The sequence below is a fragment of the Myotis daubentonii genome, chromosome 3 (assembly GCF_963259705.1).
Source record: "Myotis daubentonii chromosome 3, mMyoDau2.1, whole genome shotgun sequence".
Taxonomy (NCBI): Eukaryota; Metazoa; Chordata; class Mammalia; order Chiroptera; family Vespertilionidae; genus Myotis; species Myotis daubentonii.
This window is the reverse complement of record NC_081842.1, coordinates 138,436,035-138,456,357: the sequence shown is the minus strand read 5'-3', so window position 1 is coordinate 138,456,357 and position 20,323 is coordinate 138,436,035. Positions and strand designations below refer to the sequence as shown.

At 39.2% G+C, this 20,323-nt stretch overlaps 1 protein-coding gene across 3 annotated transcripts in view; it reads left to right on the top strand.

Annotated features, from left to right (window-relative positions):
- Positions 1–20,323, top strand: part of DTNBP1 (dystrobrevin binding protein 1) — a 151,664-nt gene that overhangs the window by 54,729 nt on the left and 76,612 nt on the right. For all 3 annotated transcript variants that reach the window (XM_059688685.1, XM_059688684.1, XM_059688686.1), the window contains exon 7: positions 19,597–19,619. In XM_059688685.1, the coding sequence (XP_059544668.1) occupies positions 19,597–19,619 (23 nt within the window). The remainder of the gene's footprint in view (positions 1–19,596; positions 19,620–20,323) is intronic.

Sequence of the window (20,323 nt, the reverse complement as noted above, 5' to 3'; positions counted from 1 at the left end):
TTATTATCACTAGGCTGACCTGAACAGGAAAGGGAAGAGAGGTCTAAGGGTAATAGCCTGCTGTACAAGTGGAATGCCAACTTGTACAGTGACATTGTGGGAAGAGTTGGAAGGTGCAGAATGGGTCCTCTGAAGTCCATGGGGAGATCCACAGTAGCTGGTGAGGGTGCCTGAGATTGTCATCTGGGCAGAACAGGAAGTAGAGGAGGGTTGATAGATGAAAGAAAACAGAAGCCATGAGATTGGAGTTTTGCTGAGGTTGAAGAGTAGCTTTGGTGGGAGCGGATGAGGACAGGCTTGTCAGAGTATACTTTTGATGTTAAGATGATTGGTAGATTGAGTAGTTCTGGATCTAGATTCTAGAGTGTAGCAGTAGGAAGAATGGATTGCCGGCAGGAAGTGCTGGTCACTGGCATATAAGAGGTAAAAAAAAGTGAAATTAAGCCCTCGCCAGGTGACTCAGTTGGTTGGAGTGTTGTCTCTGCACTTAAAGGTTGTGAGTTCAATTTCCAGTCAGGCACATACCTAGGTTGTCGGTTCCATTCCCTGTCGGGGTGGGTATGGGAGACAACCAATTGATGTTTCTGTTTCACATTTCTCCCTTCCTTCCTTCCTACATACCTCTCTCTCTCCCTCCTCTCCCTCTATCCTCCTCTCCCCCTCTCCCCCTGTGTCCGTCTCTCCCTCTTTCCCTCTTTCTCTAAAATCAAAAAACATATCCTTGGGTGAGGATTTAAAAACATTTAAAAGTGAAGCTAAAATGTAGGTATTGTGGATTATCACAGTGATAAAGTATCTAGAATAATGTCGAGGGGTAGAGATGAAAACTGAGTTTTCTGAAATTCTCAGTCAGGTCCATATTTCCCTAGGGATGGGTCTTAAATGTTAATGAGTCATAAGAATCACCTGGAAAGAATGTTGAAAATTCAGATTCCTGCCCTAGCCGGTTTGGCTCAGTGGATAGAGCATCATCCTGCAGACTGAAGGGTCCTGGGTTCAATTCCGGTCAAGGGCATATGGGCATATGCCTGGGTTACAGGATTGCAATGGGGGGCAAGCAGGAGGCAGCGATCAATGATTCTCATCATTGATATTTCTATCTCTCTCTCCCTCTCCCTTCTTCTCTGAAGTCAATAAAAATATATTAAAAATAAAATAATAATATAAAATGCAGATTCCTGGGATTCATCATTGGGGAGTTAATTCTCATAGCATCTTTATAAAATAAATATCAATAAATTCCAAAGTATTTTACATTCAATTGTTTAGTAAGATTTTAGATGTGTGACTTAAATATTTTTATCCTGAAATGATTTCTACTAATTTAATTCAAAAGTATTAACAGAAATACAATTGGTTTTGGTTATTGTGAAAAGTCCTTGCAGATCTAAGCTTGAATTTCTTCTCAGCCACTTGCTACCTGTATGACCTTTTGCAAATGACCTATTGTTGGCTTTTTTATCTGTAAAAAAGATAATGATACTGTTTCATAGGATTATGGAAGATAAGAGACATAATCCAGTTGTTTTTTTAAAAGGACTAAATAAAAGCAGGCCCATTATCTTACAGAATAAATGGTAATTCTCAATTCAAATTAATTTGCCTTTCTAAACACAAATAGTAGAAATACTGAATATGAAACATTGCTTAATAACATTTATAAACAATAATCATTCTGAAATGCTTAACTTATTTTATTCACCATGTAAGAGGATGAAGTATCTTTCTTCTTTTTAAAATATGTTTTTATTGATTTTAGAGAGACGGGAAGTGAGAGAGAGAGAGAGAGAGAGAGAGAAAAAACATGTTTGAGAAAGAGAAACATTGACCAGCTGCTTCCTGTACACCCTCCACCAGGGATCAAGCCTGCAACCTGGGCATGTGTCTTGACTAGAAATCAAATTGGTGACCTCTTGGTGCATGGGACGATGTTCAACCAACGGAGACACACCGGCCAGGGTTGAAGTATCTTTTTCAAAGTTATTTTTTGGAAGAAATTTATTTAGTCAAGCTACCCACATGTATGAATACATATATTTGTCTGATTAATAATTGGTTGCAGTAGAAATAATTTGAGTTGATAACACTGAGAAAGAGCAGTTATATTCAGTCAAATGTAGATCAAAAAGTATCTTAAGTAATAAATCATGTACAACATTTACTATTCAAAGATGTCTTGCTTACATCTTAAGCTCTTTCTTATTTACTTCTACTCAATTTTGAGGTATCAAAACTGGGAATATGGTGAAGGTTAGTGCAGTGACACCAAATTAGTTTTTCTTGATACAGAACTTCACTATCTTTACTAAAACCCTAAAATGATAATAAAGAACTTTTAAAAAATTATAATTCACAAGAACAAAAAGACCAGAAGAGGCAATGCCATCCACATTTTGGAGCAGAGAATGTGGATGATGAGTGGAAGCTGACTAAGCAGAGCCAAGGAGGCTGAAGCCTGAGCTGAGACTCAGGTACCTGCACAGGGGCAGAGGGCATGAAGCATGTGACGTGTCCCGCAGAACTCCAGAAAGGCTCAGCTTTTGAAGGCACCATGAGCCTCAAAAGGTAAAAGGTGTTGAAAGTACATATATGGAGAAGTTAGACCTCTTGGTCTTCTGCTCAGCCACATGATTACCCCAACCCTAGCTCACTAAGTGATGTTCGGTAGCACCCAAGAGGTTCCAGATTTAAAGAATCTGCACACATTTTAGGGAAGATTGAGCTACTACTGTATTGAAAATAAAGGAATTAACTGAAAGTCTACATATTAAACAGTGAGGCTCTTTAGGCCTCTTTCACTCTCGCAGCCAAACTTAAATTTCCTATGCAGAATATTGGAGGTCTCATCTGAGAAACTGACCAGCCTTAGAGAAAAAACCTGTAGGTAAGGACATTTGGGGAGTTTTCTGATGAACAGCTGGGTCTGCATCTTAACATCCTCTAATGATGAGCCCTACACCTCTGCACATGACTTCTAATCAACTTTTTGGTGCCTCATTCTCAAATAGAATGGACAGCTAATTTATTAAAGGGATAATACAAGAAAATTGTTCAGAACAGAAGGACATGAATTTGAAAGGGCCTACCAAGTACTTGGAAAAATTAGTGGATAAAGATCCATTTTAAATACATAATTTTCTAAATTTTACTACTCTAGAAATAAAGATCAAAAAAAGCCTTTACAAAGGTCTTATATTAATGATTAAAAATCAAAAGAACTTCAACTTTTCGGCAACACGAAGTTGAAAATGGTTTTCACTTTATCTTACTTTATATATACTTAGCAAAATTTTCATCAAGTGTAAGGAAATAGTCATTTCCAGGCATACAAAGGCTCAAATTTAGCTCATGTGCACATTACCAGGAAACTGCTGTAGGATGTGCTCTATACACAAAGGAGTAAACCAAGAAGGAAGGATGAACACAGAAAAGAGGTGACTTGCCCTAAGAGTATCCATCCAATTTAGAAAAGAAGCAAAGGGAATTCTCAGAACCTGGTGGAGAGAAGTTTCAGCAGGCTGGAGAGCATCAGACTGAAGCAGGAGACTCTTCTGGGCGATTCCTGGAGCAGTGTTTCTGGGGGGTGAGGGGGAATAAAGCTAATAGATTGTCTGATCTGCTTGACCATATTGTGAGGAGTTTTATAAGCTCTAATGGAGAGCTTGATGATGAATTAGTGATAAGTATGTTTTTTAAAAACTGAGCAAAAAAAGGCAACTATTAACACTAAGGGAAAACACAGTTTTATAAGAAGAAACTAGAAGCCCGGTGCATGAAGTTGTGCATGGTTGCAGTCCAGCCCGACCCAGGCCCAGCAGCGGGGAGGGGCTGCGGGCAGTTGGCCAGCTAGCCCCGCTCCTGATTAGGGTGTAGGCTCCGATCGGGGGTGGGGCCAGCCGGGGGGGTGGGCCGATTGGGGCCTGGATCAGGCTGGTTGGCTGCCGCAGTGTGCATCATAGCCACTGGTCGTTCTGGTTGTTCTGCTGTTCCAGTCTCTGGGCTTTTATATATATAGATATACTATATGGTTCAGTTATAAACAATATTTATATAACTTTGTAATAATTAAATGTAGAATGTGGATTTAAGCTAGAATTACAATATTACTTATTGGGAAGATGAGGAAATCTTTCAATATGAAATGGACCAAAATAAATAGAAAATAAACAATAATAATATATATTATCTCATTTTCCACAGCAGGAACTCAGTGAGTAATATTTAAAATAGAAAATAATCTATAAATATTAGTGTTGGAATATTATTTAGAAATAATGTAGGTAAATACCAGGAAAAATAATTGAAAGAATTGGATGTGGCTGCTTGTGAAAGAACAGAAAGGTGGAGAGATCTGGGGCAAGGGACTAATCTTCATCATAAACAAATCCTTGTGGTACTGTTTGACTTAAGGAATGCACATGTGTTATTTTTGATGAATGTAAAGTTGAATTAAAAATTTTTATTAGCTGCAACATTCCCTGAAGTGTTTCACATGGAATACTAGACTGAGGAAATAGCCACTGATAAAAATTCCATAATCAATTAAGTTTCAGAAACACTTTACCCTGTATTTGCCTCAGGGAGGCAATACATGTTAGTGTATTAGGCTTCTGAAAATGTCTGTAGTAAAGAAATTTGGTTGATTCAGCATTTCACAACTTTCTTAAAGAGCCAATTTGCATATAATACATATTAAAATCCTTTGACTTGATATTCTATATAACACCATTTGATAAATGTTCAAATATTGTTACAAAAATTTAAACTTTTTGTTATCTGATCCACAAGAGAAGAGTTTCTTTAAAAATAAACCTCCTTCCTTTTTAAAAAGATGGCCTGTAAACTAAATGAATGATTTTTCTTTTCTCGCTCTGAGAAGATAATACGTAAACAAAGGTTGGCTGTGTGAGTGTGTGTGTGTGTGTATGTATGCATGTGTGCACACATGCACGCATGTTTACAATGTGTGCACCTTTGTAGCTTTCCAGAAAATCTGGGCAGACATCTGGATGGGGTAGAGAGAATGGGGAACGAAGGATAATTTTTCACATACCTCCAATGCGAATAGTCTCTACAATAGGCTCCAGTACATTTTCTCATTCAGCTCCCATCAGAGCCTGTAGAATGGGCAGGGCAGCAATTATTGGAGTTGAGGAGGTGATTGAGTTACATGAAATAAATTGACTGTTTAGGATTCAGCATCAGAACCAAATATTCAGACTCCTTGCACTTATCTTTTCTTGACCTTTGAGTTGAAACAAATTAAATCAGTCCCAGATGTTGATATCAATGCATTCTCCACTGTGTATGGAGAAATGATATTTTGTCATACATTTGATGGATGTTCCCAGCACAAACAATAGATTCCTACCTCCTACAAAAGGTGGGATAGGACCAATTCCCAACAGTAAGGGTGGCTTAAAATGACAGGGATTCTCACAGTGGGCGGAGGGAGACCTACAGCTTTATGTACTAGTATGTTCCTAGGGAAGAGTCCAATAGCACTGTCTACCCTTGAAAAACATGTAAATAGATGGTTTAAACCATTTCTGCATTAAAGGGCCTCCTTCAGCTGGTTATCTAATGAAAGTGACATATATCAAACATAGAGTTGTAGGGGGAGAATACATATAAATAGCTTTTGTAATAACTCTTGTGCATATGAAGTGATATCACTATTACCAGTACCTTTTGTGGACTGGCATAGACACTGCCTTGATAAAACATAAAACATAGAACAGTGATAGAACTCCAGGATCCGTTGCATAAGCTTTCATAAGCAATAGGAAATACATTTTTCATCAGGTAGGAAGAGTTAATATTTAGTATATGAACCAAAATAAAGAACTTAAAACCATTAACATGGGTTTGCCTGGCTAGCAGTTAGAAATATGGACTTGAGATTTGGGAGTCGGCTCACATTTTTAGTCACAGGGTGTGGGAGAATGTAGATGATAAGTATGTAATTTATAAATTATAATTTCAGATAATTATATAGGCTTTGAAGAGAATAAAGCCGAATAATCTTATAATGGTAAGGTTGGGAGAGGTGACTAGGGTGAGCTTGACTAGGGTGAGCAGGGAAGGCTCTTCTGAGGAAATACATGAGAACTAAGACCTGGAGAAGAGGCCATATAAGGACCTAGGATTATATAGTTCCAAGCAGAAGGAGCAATAGGTGCAAAGGCCCTGAATCTTGAACAATTGATAAGTTCAGGAGAATGAAGATGTAGAGTTAAAAAAGAAATAGAGAATCTCAACCTTATAAATTTTTCCAGTACTGCCATAATATTCCTCAGAATGTTTATTGAAATTCTCTCACAATAATTAGTTATACTGTACTTAAATCAGACATAAATGTATAATTTAATGAAAGTATTTCTTATTTCCAAACTTCTGAATCCTTCATTTTCCCTTTCTGTGTGCAGCATATTATCAAATGTTTTTCTGAAAATAGCTGCATCTTAAAGAACAGTGTGATTTTAGTAGTCTGCTTAATTATGACTCATAATTTTAACACAGTCTTTCATTGGACTTGAAATCAGGTTAGGGGCATATTAAATCTAGAAACATTGTCACTGATTCACTTAGACTTCGAAAGATAATCTCTATGTCTTAGAAACCCTGTCATCTAAGTGGGGGTCACTGCTTCTATTAATGAGATTTAGTGCTCATGCATATTTTGAGAAAGTCATTATTCTTTTTGCTTTATGTATTACAGCTAATGTTAAGGAACATGCTCTTTGTGTTTATGTTTAATTTTTGGTCACATGGATTATAGATGAATTTAGAGAACCCTTTAAAGCAAAGCATAACAGATTTATTTGAGATGTCATGGCATAGCGTTAATAGTATTTGAACAGTTTGTGTTCTAGAGAATAACCTGCCAAAGTCCTGAGCTTCAAGAAGTGACTGTCTAAGCCAGGAGTGGGGAACCTTTTTTCTGCCAAAGGCCATTTGGATATTTATAACATCATTCTCAGGCTATACAAAATTATCAACTTAAAAATTAGCCTGCTAGCCCGGCTGGTGTGGCTCAGTGGTTGAGCATTGACCTATGGAACAGGAGGTCACAGTTCAATTCCTGGTCAGGGCGCATGCCTGGGTTTCGAGCTTAATCCCAAGGGGGCGCGGGGGGGGTGGGTGCTGGAGGCAGGCAATCAGTGATTCTCTCTCATCATTGATGTTTCTCTCTCCCTCTCCTTTCCTCTCTGAAATCAATAAAAATATTTTTAAAAGGCCTGTTAAATTTGGTCAAAATTTAATTAAGTTACCCCAATACCTTGGCAGGGCCAGACAAAATTTTTCACAGGCCTTTATTCTCCAACCCTGGTCTAAACTAAGCTAGACAAGTAGTGGGCCATAGGTCTGACTGTACTTCCATTTCAGAAAATTGGGGAGGATGGTGCTAGAGAGGCTTGGCAGGAGTGTGGCACAGAGGCCTGGCTTGAACAGAAGAAACCAATGCCATTCTCCAGGGTGAAGATGCTTTTGGATCCAAAAGAGGAGTTCCAAAGCACCTCACCCAAAGGAGATAAGGAAAGACAATAATTAGGTTCTGCATTGGAGGACTGTTCTGCAAGGTGGATCAGGAGAACTTTAGCTCAGACAGTGCTTTTACAAAAACAGACTTCTCTATCTGCCTAAGATGGTGTAACAGGGACTAGATTTACTATCCCACCTGACGCAACCAAAACCAGACAAAATATCTGAAATAACACTTTTTAAGACATTGGATGTTAGGCAACCAAGACAAGTGAGCCTTGCTAGACAGGGAACAAATGAGGTGAACCCTGTGACTGCCCCAGTATTCTGCCTTGATAAAGTTTCCCAGCTACAGTGTAGGGAGGAGGGGAACTCAGGAAGAGCCTGGTAGATCCTCTGAGTTGAAGAGACAGAGTTGAGAGTCTGGGAAAACCAAGGCAGTTGGAGGACCCAGGACACAGTACCAGAGAGGAGAGCAGTGCACAGAGAATCACAGAAGTTTGCAGAGGGCTTCCCTTGAATATTCAGTAGAGTACTGATAATGTGTGTGAGGATTAATAGAAAGGATTAGTAAACAGTGCCTGGTGTCTGCACAGTGAAAAGTTGAAAAGTTTCATGTCATGTTTTATTTATAGCAGTTTTATCCATATACTGATATCAATAGGGGGCATAAATGGTAATGGGAAAAGTAAAATAAAATAAAATATAAAACAAAATAAAATAAGGAATAACCATTCTAAACAAAAATAAAAATTATTTTCTGGCTTAATTGTTTAAAAATAATAAATGTTTCTTTAATTCATTTACTGAACTTTTCCTCCCAGTTGTATAAATGCCATTCTATATATTCGGATTCATAAAGTTATGTTTTTGATTTTAATAGAGACGATAAAAATCTATAATGCATAGTTGCAGTTAGAGTTGTCAAGACTGAAGATATAGAATTCTCGAGAAAGGTTTATTGAAATTCAGTAAAACATATTTATGATTATCTTAGATTTTAGAAAAAGGTAATCTTTTTTTCTGAAGATAGATTGGTGATAAGTTGTACATTATACTTACAGATTTTGTCATAACTTTTAATATCTTCAAATCAGTTTATTAAATTTGGAATAATATTTTATTTGTGCATGACCCAATACCACTTTGAAGTTTATGTTTACTCATTACTATTTTTTCAGAGATGCTTTCAAAAGTTTCAAATCAGTTATTTTAGTCTTCAGGTGAGCATAGCTAATTTTGCCTTTCTCTCTTTTCTGGCATTTTTGAAGGAGTCTAGAAATGGGACAGGCAGAGACATACTTAGTTGTCTGCCCTACCTGCTCTGACATCAGTGGCAGGAAAGATTATGGGAAACTCAACAAGAAAATGAGGTGCTTCTCCTTCTTAGACAATTAGGTCTGCCCTCAAGGTTATATTAGTCCAGTTTTACTGTGGCTAATAAATGGTCTCTTTCCTTGCCTTCCTTCTACCATTTCTAGTGTTTAGTTCTGGGTTAGAAAATTGGCACTTAATTGTCTCAAATGGCATGCACTACTTTGCTACTGGAGAGGTTTGGTACTGGATTTCAAAGAGGGCCATTGCCTCCCACAGTGACCAACGTTTTTCTTTCTCTCTGGGAGTTTCATGTTTTATTTATGACCAGTTCTATCCATGTATGGTATCAAAGAAGTGCATTATGGTCATATAAATAACACATAACTTATTGATGAAGAGAAAATAGAAATTGATATATAGCTATCTAGGATTAATTCAGTTAGATGAGAACTTATCAGTTGAAATCAATATTTTGTGCTTATACATGGATTTTAGTAAATTGAAAAGTATCCTTTAAAATTATAAATAAACTAGAGCAGGGGTGAGCAAACTTTTTGACTCGAGGGCCACAATGGGTTCTTAAACTGGACCAGAGGGCCAGAACAAAAGCTGGATGGAGTGTTTGTGTGAACTAATATAAATTCAAAGTAAACATCATTACATAAAAGGGTATAGTCTTTTTTTTTTTTTTAGTTTTATTCATTTCAAATGGGCCGGATCCGGCCCACGGGCCGTAGTTTGCCCACGGCTGAACTAGAGGCTCGTTGCACGAAATTTATGCATGCGGGGGGGGGGGGGTGTCTCTCAGCCCAGCCTGCACCCTCTCCAATCTGGGACCCCTCGAGGGATATCCGACTGCCTCTCACAATCAGGTACCGCTGGCTCCTAACCAGTTGCCTGCCTGCCTGCCTGCCTGATCGCCCCTAACCACCTCTCCCTGCCTGCCTGATCGCTCCTATCTGCTCCCCTGCTGGCCTGATCGTCCCTACCGCCTCTGCTTCGCCCCACACCTGGGACCCAGTATTCCCTTCTCTGGCTGGTTGCAGACACCCAGGACCCAGGCTTCCTTCCCTCTGGCCAGCCACAGGCACCCAGGACCCAGGCCAGCTTCACCCAGGCGAGCTGCAGGCGCCCGGGACCATGGGGCAGACAGCTTGTCCCTCTCCCAGGCCGCAGCCACAGGCAATGGCGCCCGGGACTGCAGGGCAGGTGGCTTGTTCCTCTCCTGGGCTGCGGGCACCTGCGGCTGCGGCCCAGGCAAAACCACTCGCCCACAGTCTCCTGCAGCTGTAGCCGGCCCGGGCGAAGCCAGCTCGGGTCATGAGTGCCTGTGGTTGGCCAGAGGGAGGGAAGCCCGGGTCCTGGGTGCCTGCGACTGGCTGGAGGAGGGAATCCTGGGTCTCGGGTGAGGGGCGAGGCAGAGGCAGTTAGGAGCGATCAGGCCAGCAGGAGAGCAGTTAAGGGCGATCAGGCCAGTAGGGGATCAGTTAGGGGCGATCAAGCAGGCAGGCAGGTGAGCAGTTCAGAGCCAGTGGTCCCAGATTGCAAGAGGCAGTCGGACATCCCCTGAGAGGTCCCAGATTGGAGAGAGTACAGGCTGGGCTGAGGGAACTCCCTCCCATGCACGAATTTCGTGCACCGGGCCTGTAGTATTGGATAATGGGCTAACTTGAGGAAAGTTAAAACACTATTTTACTTCATAAATGAACTTTTAAAAAAGATTTATTGATGCAAATGAAGACAGCACACTGAAGTGAAAATACTGTTAATAGAAAAGATTGTATAACATGAAGACATTGATAAAAACTGATTCCGTGTCCTAGCCAGTTTGGCTCACTGGATAGAGCGTCGGCCTGGGGACTGAGGGGTCCCAGGTTCGATTCCGGTCAAGGGCACGTACCTTGGTTGCAGGCACATCCCCAGTAGGGGGTGTATAGGAGGCAGCTGGTCGATGCTTCTCTCTCGTCGATGTTTCTAACTCTCTATCCCTCTCCCTTCATCTCTGTAAAAAAAATCAATAAAATATATATTTTTAAAAAATGATTCCATGATGTACTTTAAATATTTAATCTATATCTATATTTTTTCTTAGTTTGTAGGTAGCTAAGTCCATTGACAAATCAATCCTTATTTGCCTAACCTCTTGAAACTGTCTATTCGTGACTTCTGTAACACTAGTATGCTAAAATTTCTTCTCTGCCTTAGGTTAGTTTTTATTTTCCATTGTAGATGCTTTACTGTTGGTATTCTCTTGGATTCTGTTGTTGGTTATCACCTCTTCCCATTCTACACACTCTCCCTAGGTAAACCCTTTCAATATCCTTGGCTCATCTACCACCCAGATGATGACTGTTATCAAATTACTGTCTTCAGTTTGGGTCTCTCTCTCTTTGCATTCAGAATCAGTTGCTACCTGGATATCTCTTCGTGGGTATACCAACAGAAATCTCAAGAGCAGCATGTTCCAAATTATCTTACATGGCAAAATTTGACCTTTTCTTGTCTCAAAAAGGCATCACCTTCTACAGATTTACCCACAAACATGAGAATTGTTGTCATCTCTTTCTCCCTGTTCTACTGTCTCTACTCATTTCTTAGTCCAGTCCAGTATTTCTTGAGTCTTCTTGCTTTTTTGTCTTCACTGGTCATTTCCTAAGTTCAAACCCACATCTTTGTAGCCCCAGTTATATTGATAACTTCCTAATTAATCTTCCTGTCTATAATCTTGTTTCTCAAACCATTTATTAACTATTAGAGTGTTCATTTTTTTCTAAATGCAGATATGATTAAGGCTTCTCATCTTCTTCAGAATAAAAAATAATTTATGATGATGATGTTAATTAGGTAACGGTAGCACTTACCAAGCACTTATTATGTACCAGGTACTGTGTTTAAAAATCTTAGTCTAAATTAACTCATAGAATTCTCATAATGACCATTTGACTTGATGTACTCTCCTTTTTACCAACAAGGAAAATGAGATGAGAGGAGATAAAACAATTTACCAGGAGTTGAAGAGCTAAGAAAGGTCAGAGCCACACTAGACCAGTGTTTTTTCATATCCTTTCTATTGTCTTCACACAAACCTTTCCTATCTCTGGGTTTGGATGCTGTGAAGTATGAAAAGGATCTTGCTTCTCTTGGTGCATTGACCACTTCAGCCCTTGTGACTGTTAATTGTAAATATGGGCAAGCAAAGCTTTACAGAAGTGGTTCTCCTGGATCAGGAATAGGTTTGGATGTGAAATGCATGATTTTTTTCTTTAATTCACTGTCCACCCTATCCACCAAAAACTGACCATGCCTGTAAGGATATACAGTTTCAGGTGGTGTGGCATGACTGTGTAGAATGCTGAGAAGCAACAAACCACTGCCTGGGTAATGATGAGTGATGGGTGGTTTTTATTTGTTTTTAAGAATCTGGCTAGCCAATTAAAAATTTGAGTTTAAAATATTAGTAGCACAAAAGTATAGAATTATTTTAATAATTTTATAATGTTAAATGTAACCAATTAGTTGCTATGGGTTAGTCACTGAACACTTTTCATTACATTGGCGAAAATAAAAGTGTTTAACAGACCTCTTTTTGAAAAATCACAGGAAATCTTCCAGGGCAAGTTGGGGTATCCATGATGATGGCTTTTAACTTTCAACAATTTCCTAAAAAGTATGTACTTCAACAGAGCTGGATGGATCCAGATGTTTCTCAGAAATTTTGTGATAGCTCTAAGTTTCATATGCATCACTCTGGTATTCAGTTGACTTGCTGTTCTACTTAGGTAACTTCCTGGTGGGGCTAAAATATCTCTGGTAGGTCACACTTCCATCCAGATAGGCTGCATTTGGCCCTTGAACTGCATTCTGGCTAGTAAAGATTGCACACACATGGCGTCAAAGAGAGGTGCAGCTTTTATTCCCAGTCCTATCACTTACTAGCTGTGTAGCCTTTCAGCCTCAAGCTTCTTTTTTCTCAGTAGTAAATGAAGATGATAACACCTACAATAGGGTATTGTAGGTTATAGGGGATAATGTATGTGGGTGTTTTGTATAATATGTGGAGTAAGAACAATATATTTTACAGTAAGAACACCAATAAATAAATATTCCTTACCCCTGTCTCATCCTTCTTCATCTTATTTGTCTCAACTACCTGTCTCCCTCTTCAAATCAAATAGATTTCCATGGAAAACAGGTCTAGGAAAGTCATTTTCTTTGCAAGTTTTGGGGGAATTTAATCCTCAAGGTGTAACTTATGTAGTACTGCCACCAACCAGCCCATTTCCTAGACCTTCATTATCTTTTTGGGGGTCAATTTTTAAAATTCCAAATCTTCTTTGTTACCATATTGCTCAGATTCTTTTCAACATTAACTGCCAAGATTCTAGGATCCTATCATTTTATTACTTTCTAGACTGTGTTTCCCCAAAGTAGATAAATATATGAAACTATACTGTATCAATAGCATGATAAATAAGAACTTAGCACAGTTTTTATGATGAACTAGCTGCTTTTCAAGATAATGTGTTAAAAATGTCTTGTTCTGTAACACATCCCCTAGGCAGGATCTGTGTAAGGAACAACAACAGGGATTTTAAGAGGTAGGCAGTTTTGAGGAAATGTACTTCGAGCTGAAGGCCACCTCTATTCCCAACCCCTAGCCCACCTACTCTGTTAACCACAAATCCACCAAGCCTGTAAGTACACATTTTCATGGCCTTAGAATGCTGGGGAACACCAGACTTGGTAATTGTAAGTGGTAGGTGATCCTTTTGAAAGAGATCTTGTGAGATCTTTCCTATGAACAGGTAGTCACAGTGATAGACTCTGTCCATCAGACATAACGAAGGGTTACTCTGTAAGTGTGTTCTACACAGGAAGTATCACTGATCGTACTTTAAAAGAATTTTTCCTCTAAACGTTTTCAAGTGTTAAGGAAAATGTTAGAGTTGTTTCTACAGTTGGCATTTTGAATGTGATATTTTGCCCTAAAGAATCATTGTTTTAGATTTTAACATGGGAAACTGTAGTATGTAGAGAAAGTGTGCTCCCATCTGTGAGATGATTGTGTTTATGGAGACATTTATCCACTGGTTCCAATCTGTCAAGTTTGCATCTGTGTGTCTGATTTAGTAGATTTCTAGACATATACAGATTTAATATACTTCTTGCAACATTCCATAGATTTATTTATTAATCTGATGCTTTTTTTATTTTTCTGCTGCCCTCATAACTCAACCCCTGTAGAGAAAATGATTAAAAAGCATTTTCACCCTTTATATTATTATTAGACTTTGAGTCTTGTGCCATTTATTGAATGTGTTAGTTTCAGGATTTGTTATGCTAAATTTTGTAAAGGCACTTGCTGAATTAAGTAAAATTTAAAATGTGGTAAAATCTAAAAGAAGGCATTTAAATTCTTTCTCTTTATTTGATCTTCTGAAAATACCATTGAACTGAAAAAATAAGAGACTCCAGTTATAAAAAATGGCAAACAAGTTATCAGATGAGATACTATGTGACCAAGTTTTTTTTTTTAATATAAGAATAAAATTCTCGCCCTGACTGGTTTGGCTCAGTGGATAGAGCGTCGGCCTGCAGACTGAAGGGTCCCCGGTTTGATTACGGTCAAGGGCATGTACCTTGGTTGTGGGCACATCCCCAGTAGGGAGTGTGCAGGAGGCAGTTGATCGATGTTTCTCTCTCATCGATGTTTCTAACTCTCTATCCCTTTCCCTTACTCTCTGTAAAAAAATCAATAAAATATATATTTTTTTAAAAAGAATAAAATTCTCTATAGTCATAGTAAGGGTTTCTTTGAAAAAGCAGATATTCTTAGCCAATCTGTAGTCACAGTACTTGATAATCATGATTTGCTAGATGTCTGTTGGGTCTGACTATGACTCTGCACATGTATGAACAGGGCAGATGAGACGTGATCTGTGCACTTCAGGAGCTCTACAATGTAACTGTAGAGATGACACCTGTACGGAAACAACTGCATTACAAGTGCATGAGGTGTTATAACATTGATAGAATTAAATGTTTTATGAGATTGTATAAAGGGAGATTGCCAATTGGATGTCAAGGATGTCTTTCTAGAAAAGATGAACCTGAAGACTGTTTCACATAGCTTATTGTCATTACTGTTTCTAATAACACTAGAGGCCCAATGCATGAAATTCATGCAGGAGTAGGCCTTCCTTCCCCCGGCTGCCAGCACCAGCTTCCCTCCAGCACCTGGGACCTGGGCTTCCCTCTGGCTGCTGGCAGGCACCCTGGACCTGGGCTTCCCTCTAGCACCTGGTAGGTACCTGGGACCTGGGCTTCCCTCGCAGCCCTGGCTTCATCTGGAAGGTCATCTGGAAGGTCGTCTGGAAGGACATCCAATCTAATTAGCATATTATGCTTTTATTATTATAGACTAGAGGCCCAGTGCACGAAATTTGTGCACTCGGGGGTGGGAGAGTCCCTCAGCCCAGCCGGTGCCCTCTCGCAGTCTGGGACCCCTTACTCCTTACCGCCCACGTGCTCACTGCTCCTTACCGCTCAGCTTGCTGCTCCTTAGTGCTGCGGCAGTAGGCTCCTGCCACTGCCACTGTACTTGCCAGCAGTGAGCCTGGCTTCTGGCTGAGCGGCGCTTCCCCTGTGGGAGCACACTGACCACCAGGTGGCAGCTCCTGCTTTGAGCATAGTCAGTGTGCACCATGGTGACCAGTCATTCTGCCATTCAGTCGATTTGCATATTAGCCTTTTATTATATAGGATTTGGAGAGTAACCAATACTTAAAACTCCTGCTTTCCTATGTTTTTTTCATTTGGTTACTGAGAGTATGATATACACGGTTAAGAATAAAATATCTGTCATATTCTTAATAAATGTTACCTATCATCTCATCATCATCAGTTTTACTTTGCTGCAAAAACTCAGTGCAATTTTTGCTTCTCCAAGAAGCCTTTCCTATCAAACCAAAGTGTATGAGTTTCTCCTTTCTCTTCATTCCTAGAAAATTCTCAGCATGTCATTACCAGAGCATTAACCTGTTACATCAATTTCAAATTGTTGCTTTACTTCTCTCTCACACTAAATTTCCTTGAGGTGATGGAATGTGTACATCCCAAACCCAGCATTCTTCCTACTACTGTTCTTCACATTATTCCTAGTGTATTAGGAGTAATAATTTTTTTGTTGAATGGATGATTGAACTCAAAGATTAAATTTGGTATAAGAAAATGGATATTTATACAATGTTGATAACAGTGATGATGGAAAGAATTGGATGAATTCAGGATATGTTTTGAGATAGAATTGGCAGGATTTAGATGTGAAGGAGGGAGAAGGATAAACCAAAGCTTGAGGAACTCAGGAATGCCATTAGTTGAGATGAGGGGACTGGAGGAAGAATAGGCTCTGTTTTGCAGATGTTGTTTGAGAAGCCTATTCCACTTTTGAGTAGAGCTATCAAATAGGCAGTTGCATATGAATCTGGCGCTCAAACAAGAGATCAAGACAAAAATATAAATCAGGAAGTCGGTAGCATATATATGGTATTTAGGACTAATTAGCAAGATGAAATTGCCTTGTGAGAAAATGTAAGTTCAGGAGAGAAGAGGGCCCAACGCCAAACTTGGAGTGCTCCAGCATTCAGTGGTCTGGAAGAGGCGGAGAAGCTCACTGAGAAATGGAGGAAGCAGGAGAAAAAAACAGGAAGCTTTCTCAGGGAATTGCCAATTGGTCATGTGCTGCCTGATGGATCGAATGAAAAGAAGTGATCATTGCATTGGCAACATGATGATTATTGGTGACCTTGAAAGTGCAATGGTGTGGTCTGGAAGTTAAACTGGAATAGGTTCATGACTGAATAGGAGGTGAGGAGTGGAAATCTGTAGGAGCTAAATATTTGAGTAGGCTACACAGATGGAAGTTATGTCTTTCAGCATCACCAGCCTTAGGTTTCCAACTTTCCAGATTATCAAATCCCAAACTGAACTCATGATGGCCCTCCAAAATCTGTTCTTCTCCCTAAGTTTTCTATTATTAATTCACTTTCCTTCCAGTTATCCAGCTAGAATCCTCATGGTTAATGTAGTTGTCTTCTTCCTCCACTGAGCCCCATGTAATTAGTTGCCATGGGCTGTTGCGTCTTCTCCACAGCATTTTTCAAATTGGACTCCTTCTTTTCGTTGCCATTGCCACTGCCACGTGAGTTGCTCTTCCCAGGAACCAATTAGCTCTTCTTCAAACTCCTCTAATTGTTTCCAAAGTACTCCCTGCTTTTATTATCTCCCTTGTCAATACATATATCCATCACAACTAGAATACCAGGTATTCTTCCTAAAACAGCATTGCTCATGTTATTATCCTGCTAAAAATAAAACCGTATCCTTTTAGCCTGGCAGTCAGAACCCTCTACCTTTTTAACCTTACCTCCCACTACCTTCTCTTCATTGATCCTGATGTTTTGAAGAATTTGCTGTTTCTTAAATATAACCAGCATTGTTTCTCCTCCACACTGTCACTTTCACCTCTGCTTGACATGCCTTCCCCTCCCTTCTCTTGCCTCTTATATATTTCCAAATACCTATTACCGCTAACAAGTGGTGGGGTCTTCCTTAAATATTAGTAAATTTCAAGGCTTTTAGTGCTACTGCTTTACTTATCAGTTCTATAAAGGTTTCATAATACTGATTTTTACTTAAACCACAATTACCTGTGCCACCATGACCTCAGCCAAGCTTTGTTTTTCGGAATTGAACACAGATATGATTTACTGCCTGAAGTAAAGTTTCTTGTACACTTTACAAACAGTCGTGGGTCATGATATTCTGTAAACAGAGAATGTCAAGAAAAAGCCTTCTGCTAGGCCCTCCTCTTTGCTCAGTAGCAGCTTCCCACTGATTTTGATGAGGCAGCCAGAAGGAAAGGTGAGCATGATATCAAATAAAAAGCAGCTTTCCACAACTGGCTACTCATTAATACACTACACTGGGTTCTTTGTTTATGGTTGCTGATATTTGGGGGTGGGGGAAGAACGGTGTTTGTAGAATTATTACTCTGAGTTTTAGCTTTTTAAAATGGGAAGTGCCTTTTAGAAATCTTGCTCACTGCTACATATTCTAAGAGAAGGAAAGCAGAAGGTCTGTAAAGTTTGTGGTCATAACCCAACCAGTGTGGCTCAGTGGTTGAGTGTCAACCTATGAACCAGAAGATCATGGTTCGATTCCCTGTCAGGGCATATGCCTGGATTGTGGACTCAATCCCCAGTATGGGGTGTGCAGGAGGCAACCAATCAATGATTCTTTCTCATCGCTGATGTTTCTATCTCTCTCTCTCGCTCTCCCTTCTTCCTTCTCTCTCTCTCTCTCTCTCTCTCTCTCTCTTTCTCTCTTTCTCTCTCTCTCTCTCTCTCTCTCTCTCTCTCTCTCTCTATATATATATATATATATATATATATATATGATTGTGGTTATAGAAAAAAGAATTACTCATTACAATATTAGCCTGAGTGATATCATCTTTTCCACCCATCAGTGACCTTAGGGAATTGCTCCTAAGAAGTAAATTGAAGATATCTTTTCAAGATGTTCTCTTAATGATTCATGTTGCCTTTCTGTTAGGTATTTCAGTGTTCATCCCATTATTGGAATATTAAGTGGATTTTAGGCCTATTTATTTTTTACCTAATCTTTTAAGAATTAAGTTGGACTATTAGCTAAAGGGAAACAATTGCATATGTTTTTGAAAAGATGGGATTGAAAATAACATTCTTTTACTTAATGAACTTGATGCTGGAGCAGTATTATGAAGAGTCAGTATTTCTAGAAAAAGAGAAGTGAGATGACCATCTGATTAAGAACCTCCATTAGGCTGTTACAAGAATATTATCTGTTTGGCCTTGCAGGGGGCGGCAGCATGCCAGTCCTCCCTGCCAGCTGTTAATTATAGTCAACTATTTTGGAACATGAGCGGTATTGTAATTAGAAGTGTGAAATACTGATTTGAAATATCTCTAAATTTTTAGCAAAATCTAGAGTGCAAATAAAAGAAAAATGTTTCATATTTTGAGTGGGATAACAAGCCTTTACTAAGTAAAGTTACCTCCTCAAAATTACTTTTTATTAGTACTAATAATAAGAAAAATGGAATTAAAATTTTATGAAGGAAAACCTGGAAATAACTTGCGTCAACTTCTTTGTAAAAAAAAATGTTTTGTTTTGTGTTCCTTCATCTGTTTGCTCTCGCTTTACATTTCCCCAGGAAACTGTATTTCAGTGTCCTTAATTGACACTGACAAAATTGCCAAGCACAGGATTTCCTGGAGGCTTGGCCCTTTTGTGTCAGGATGAGCGAGGGACCTCCGTATTTTGATACTTGCTTCCCCTTTTATTTAAATGAGGAATAACTGCCCCTATTCTGGATAATTTTTAATTAGAGGTCTTAAAACTCTGTTATTTAAAGTTTATTAATGGAGGGACAATTAAGTGCTCTTTTAAGTTGATTATTATATCTACAAGATGGTCATAGCTGGCATTAAAATGCTCTGTGTTTTCTTATAAGTATTTCAGTATTTTAAATTTTGGCAGAATTTTTTTGAGCAATTAATCGTGTAATAGAAAAACTGAAAATAGTAGATTTAGGCTAATTGTATTGGTAATTACAGTAAAGCATTGATATGTAAGCATCCAGCGATATCACTCTGGGCATTTAAAGTACATACATTTTTATTATAATCTAAGAGCAGTTTTCATTGGGACTAGATCATTTTAAATTTACGTTTTCTTTTTTATTTTCTACAGGAAGGAACTTGAAACCTTCAAAGGTAATTTTGTGTTTAATTCTTCACTTTAAAGTAAATGAGACTTAATTGATGTCAGATGTTCTTTCTTAATGATGATGAACGAACTCATTCCTTTTTCTTTAAATCAGTTTACATCAAAAAAAGTTTGCTTAATACTGGTTTGTCAGTTTTATTTAATCACAAATGATTTTGATATTGTTTAGCTGTAATACATGTACCAAGTGAGAGTTGCTACTAATGACCATTATAAGTAACTAGAGGCCCAATGAACGAAATTCCTGCATGGGTAGGGTCCCTAGGCCTGACGGGTGATCAGGGCCAATCAGGACCGGCTGCCAGCCAGGGCCTCCCTTCATTCCGCGCTGCCCCCTGGTGGTCAGCGCACGTCATAGTGAGTGATCAGTCTCCCTGTCGAACTCCCGTGGGGAAAGTTTGCATATTAGGCGCTCTCTCTCTCTCTCTCTCTCTCTCTCTCTCTCTCTCTCTCTCTCTCTCTATATATATATATATATATATATATATATATATATATATATACTAGAAGCTCAGTGCACAAAATTTGTGCACGGGAATGGGGGGTACCTCAGCCTGGCCTGCACCCTCTCTAATCCGGGACCTCTCAGGACTGCTGGCTCCTAACTGCTCACCTGACTGCTGGCCTGATCCCCATAACTGCTCTCCCCTGGCGGCCTGATCCCCCTAACTGCTCTTCCCTGCTGGCCTGC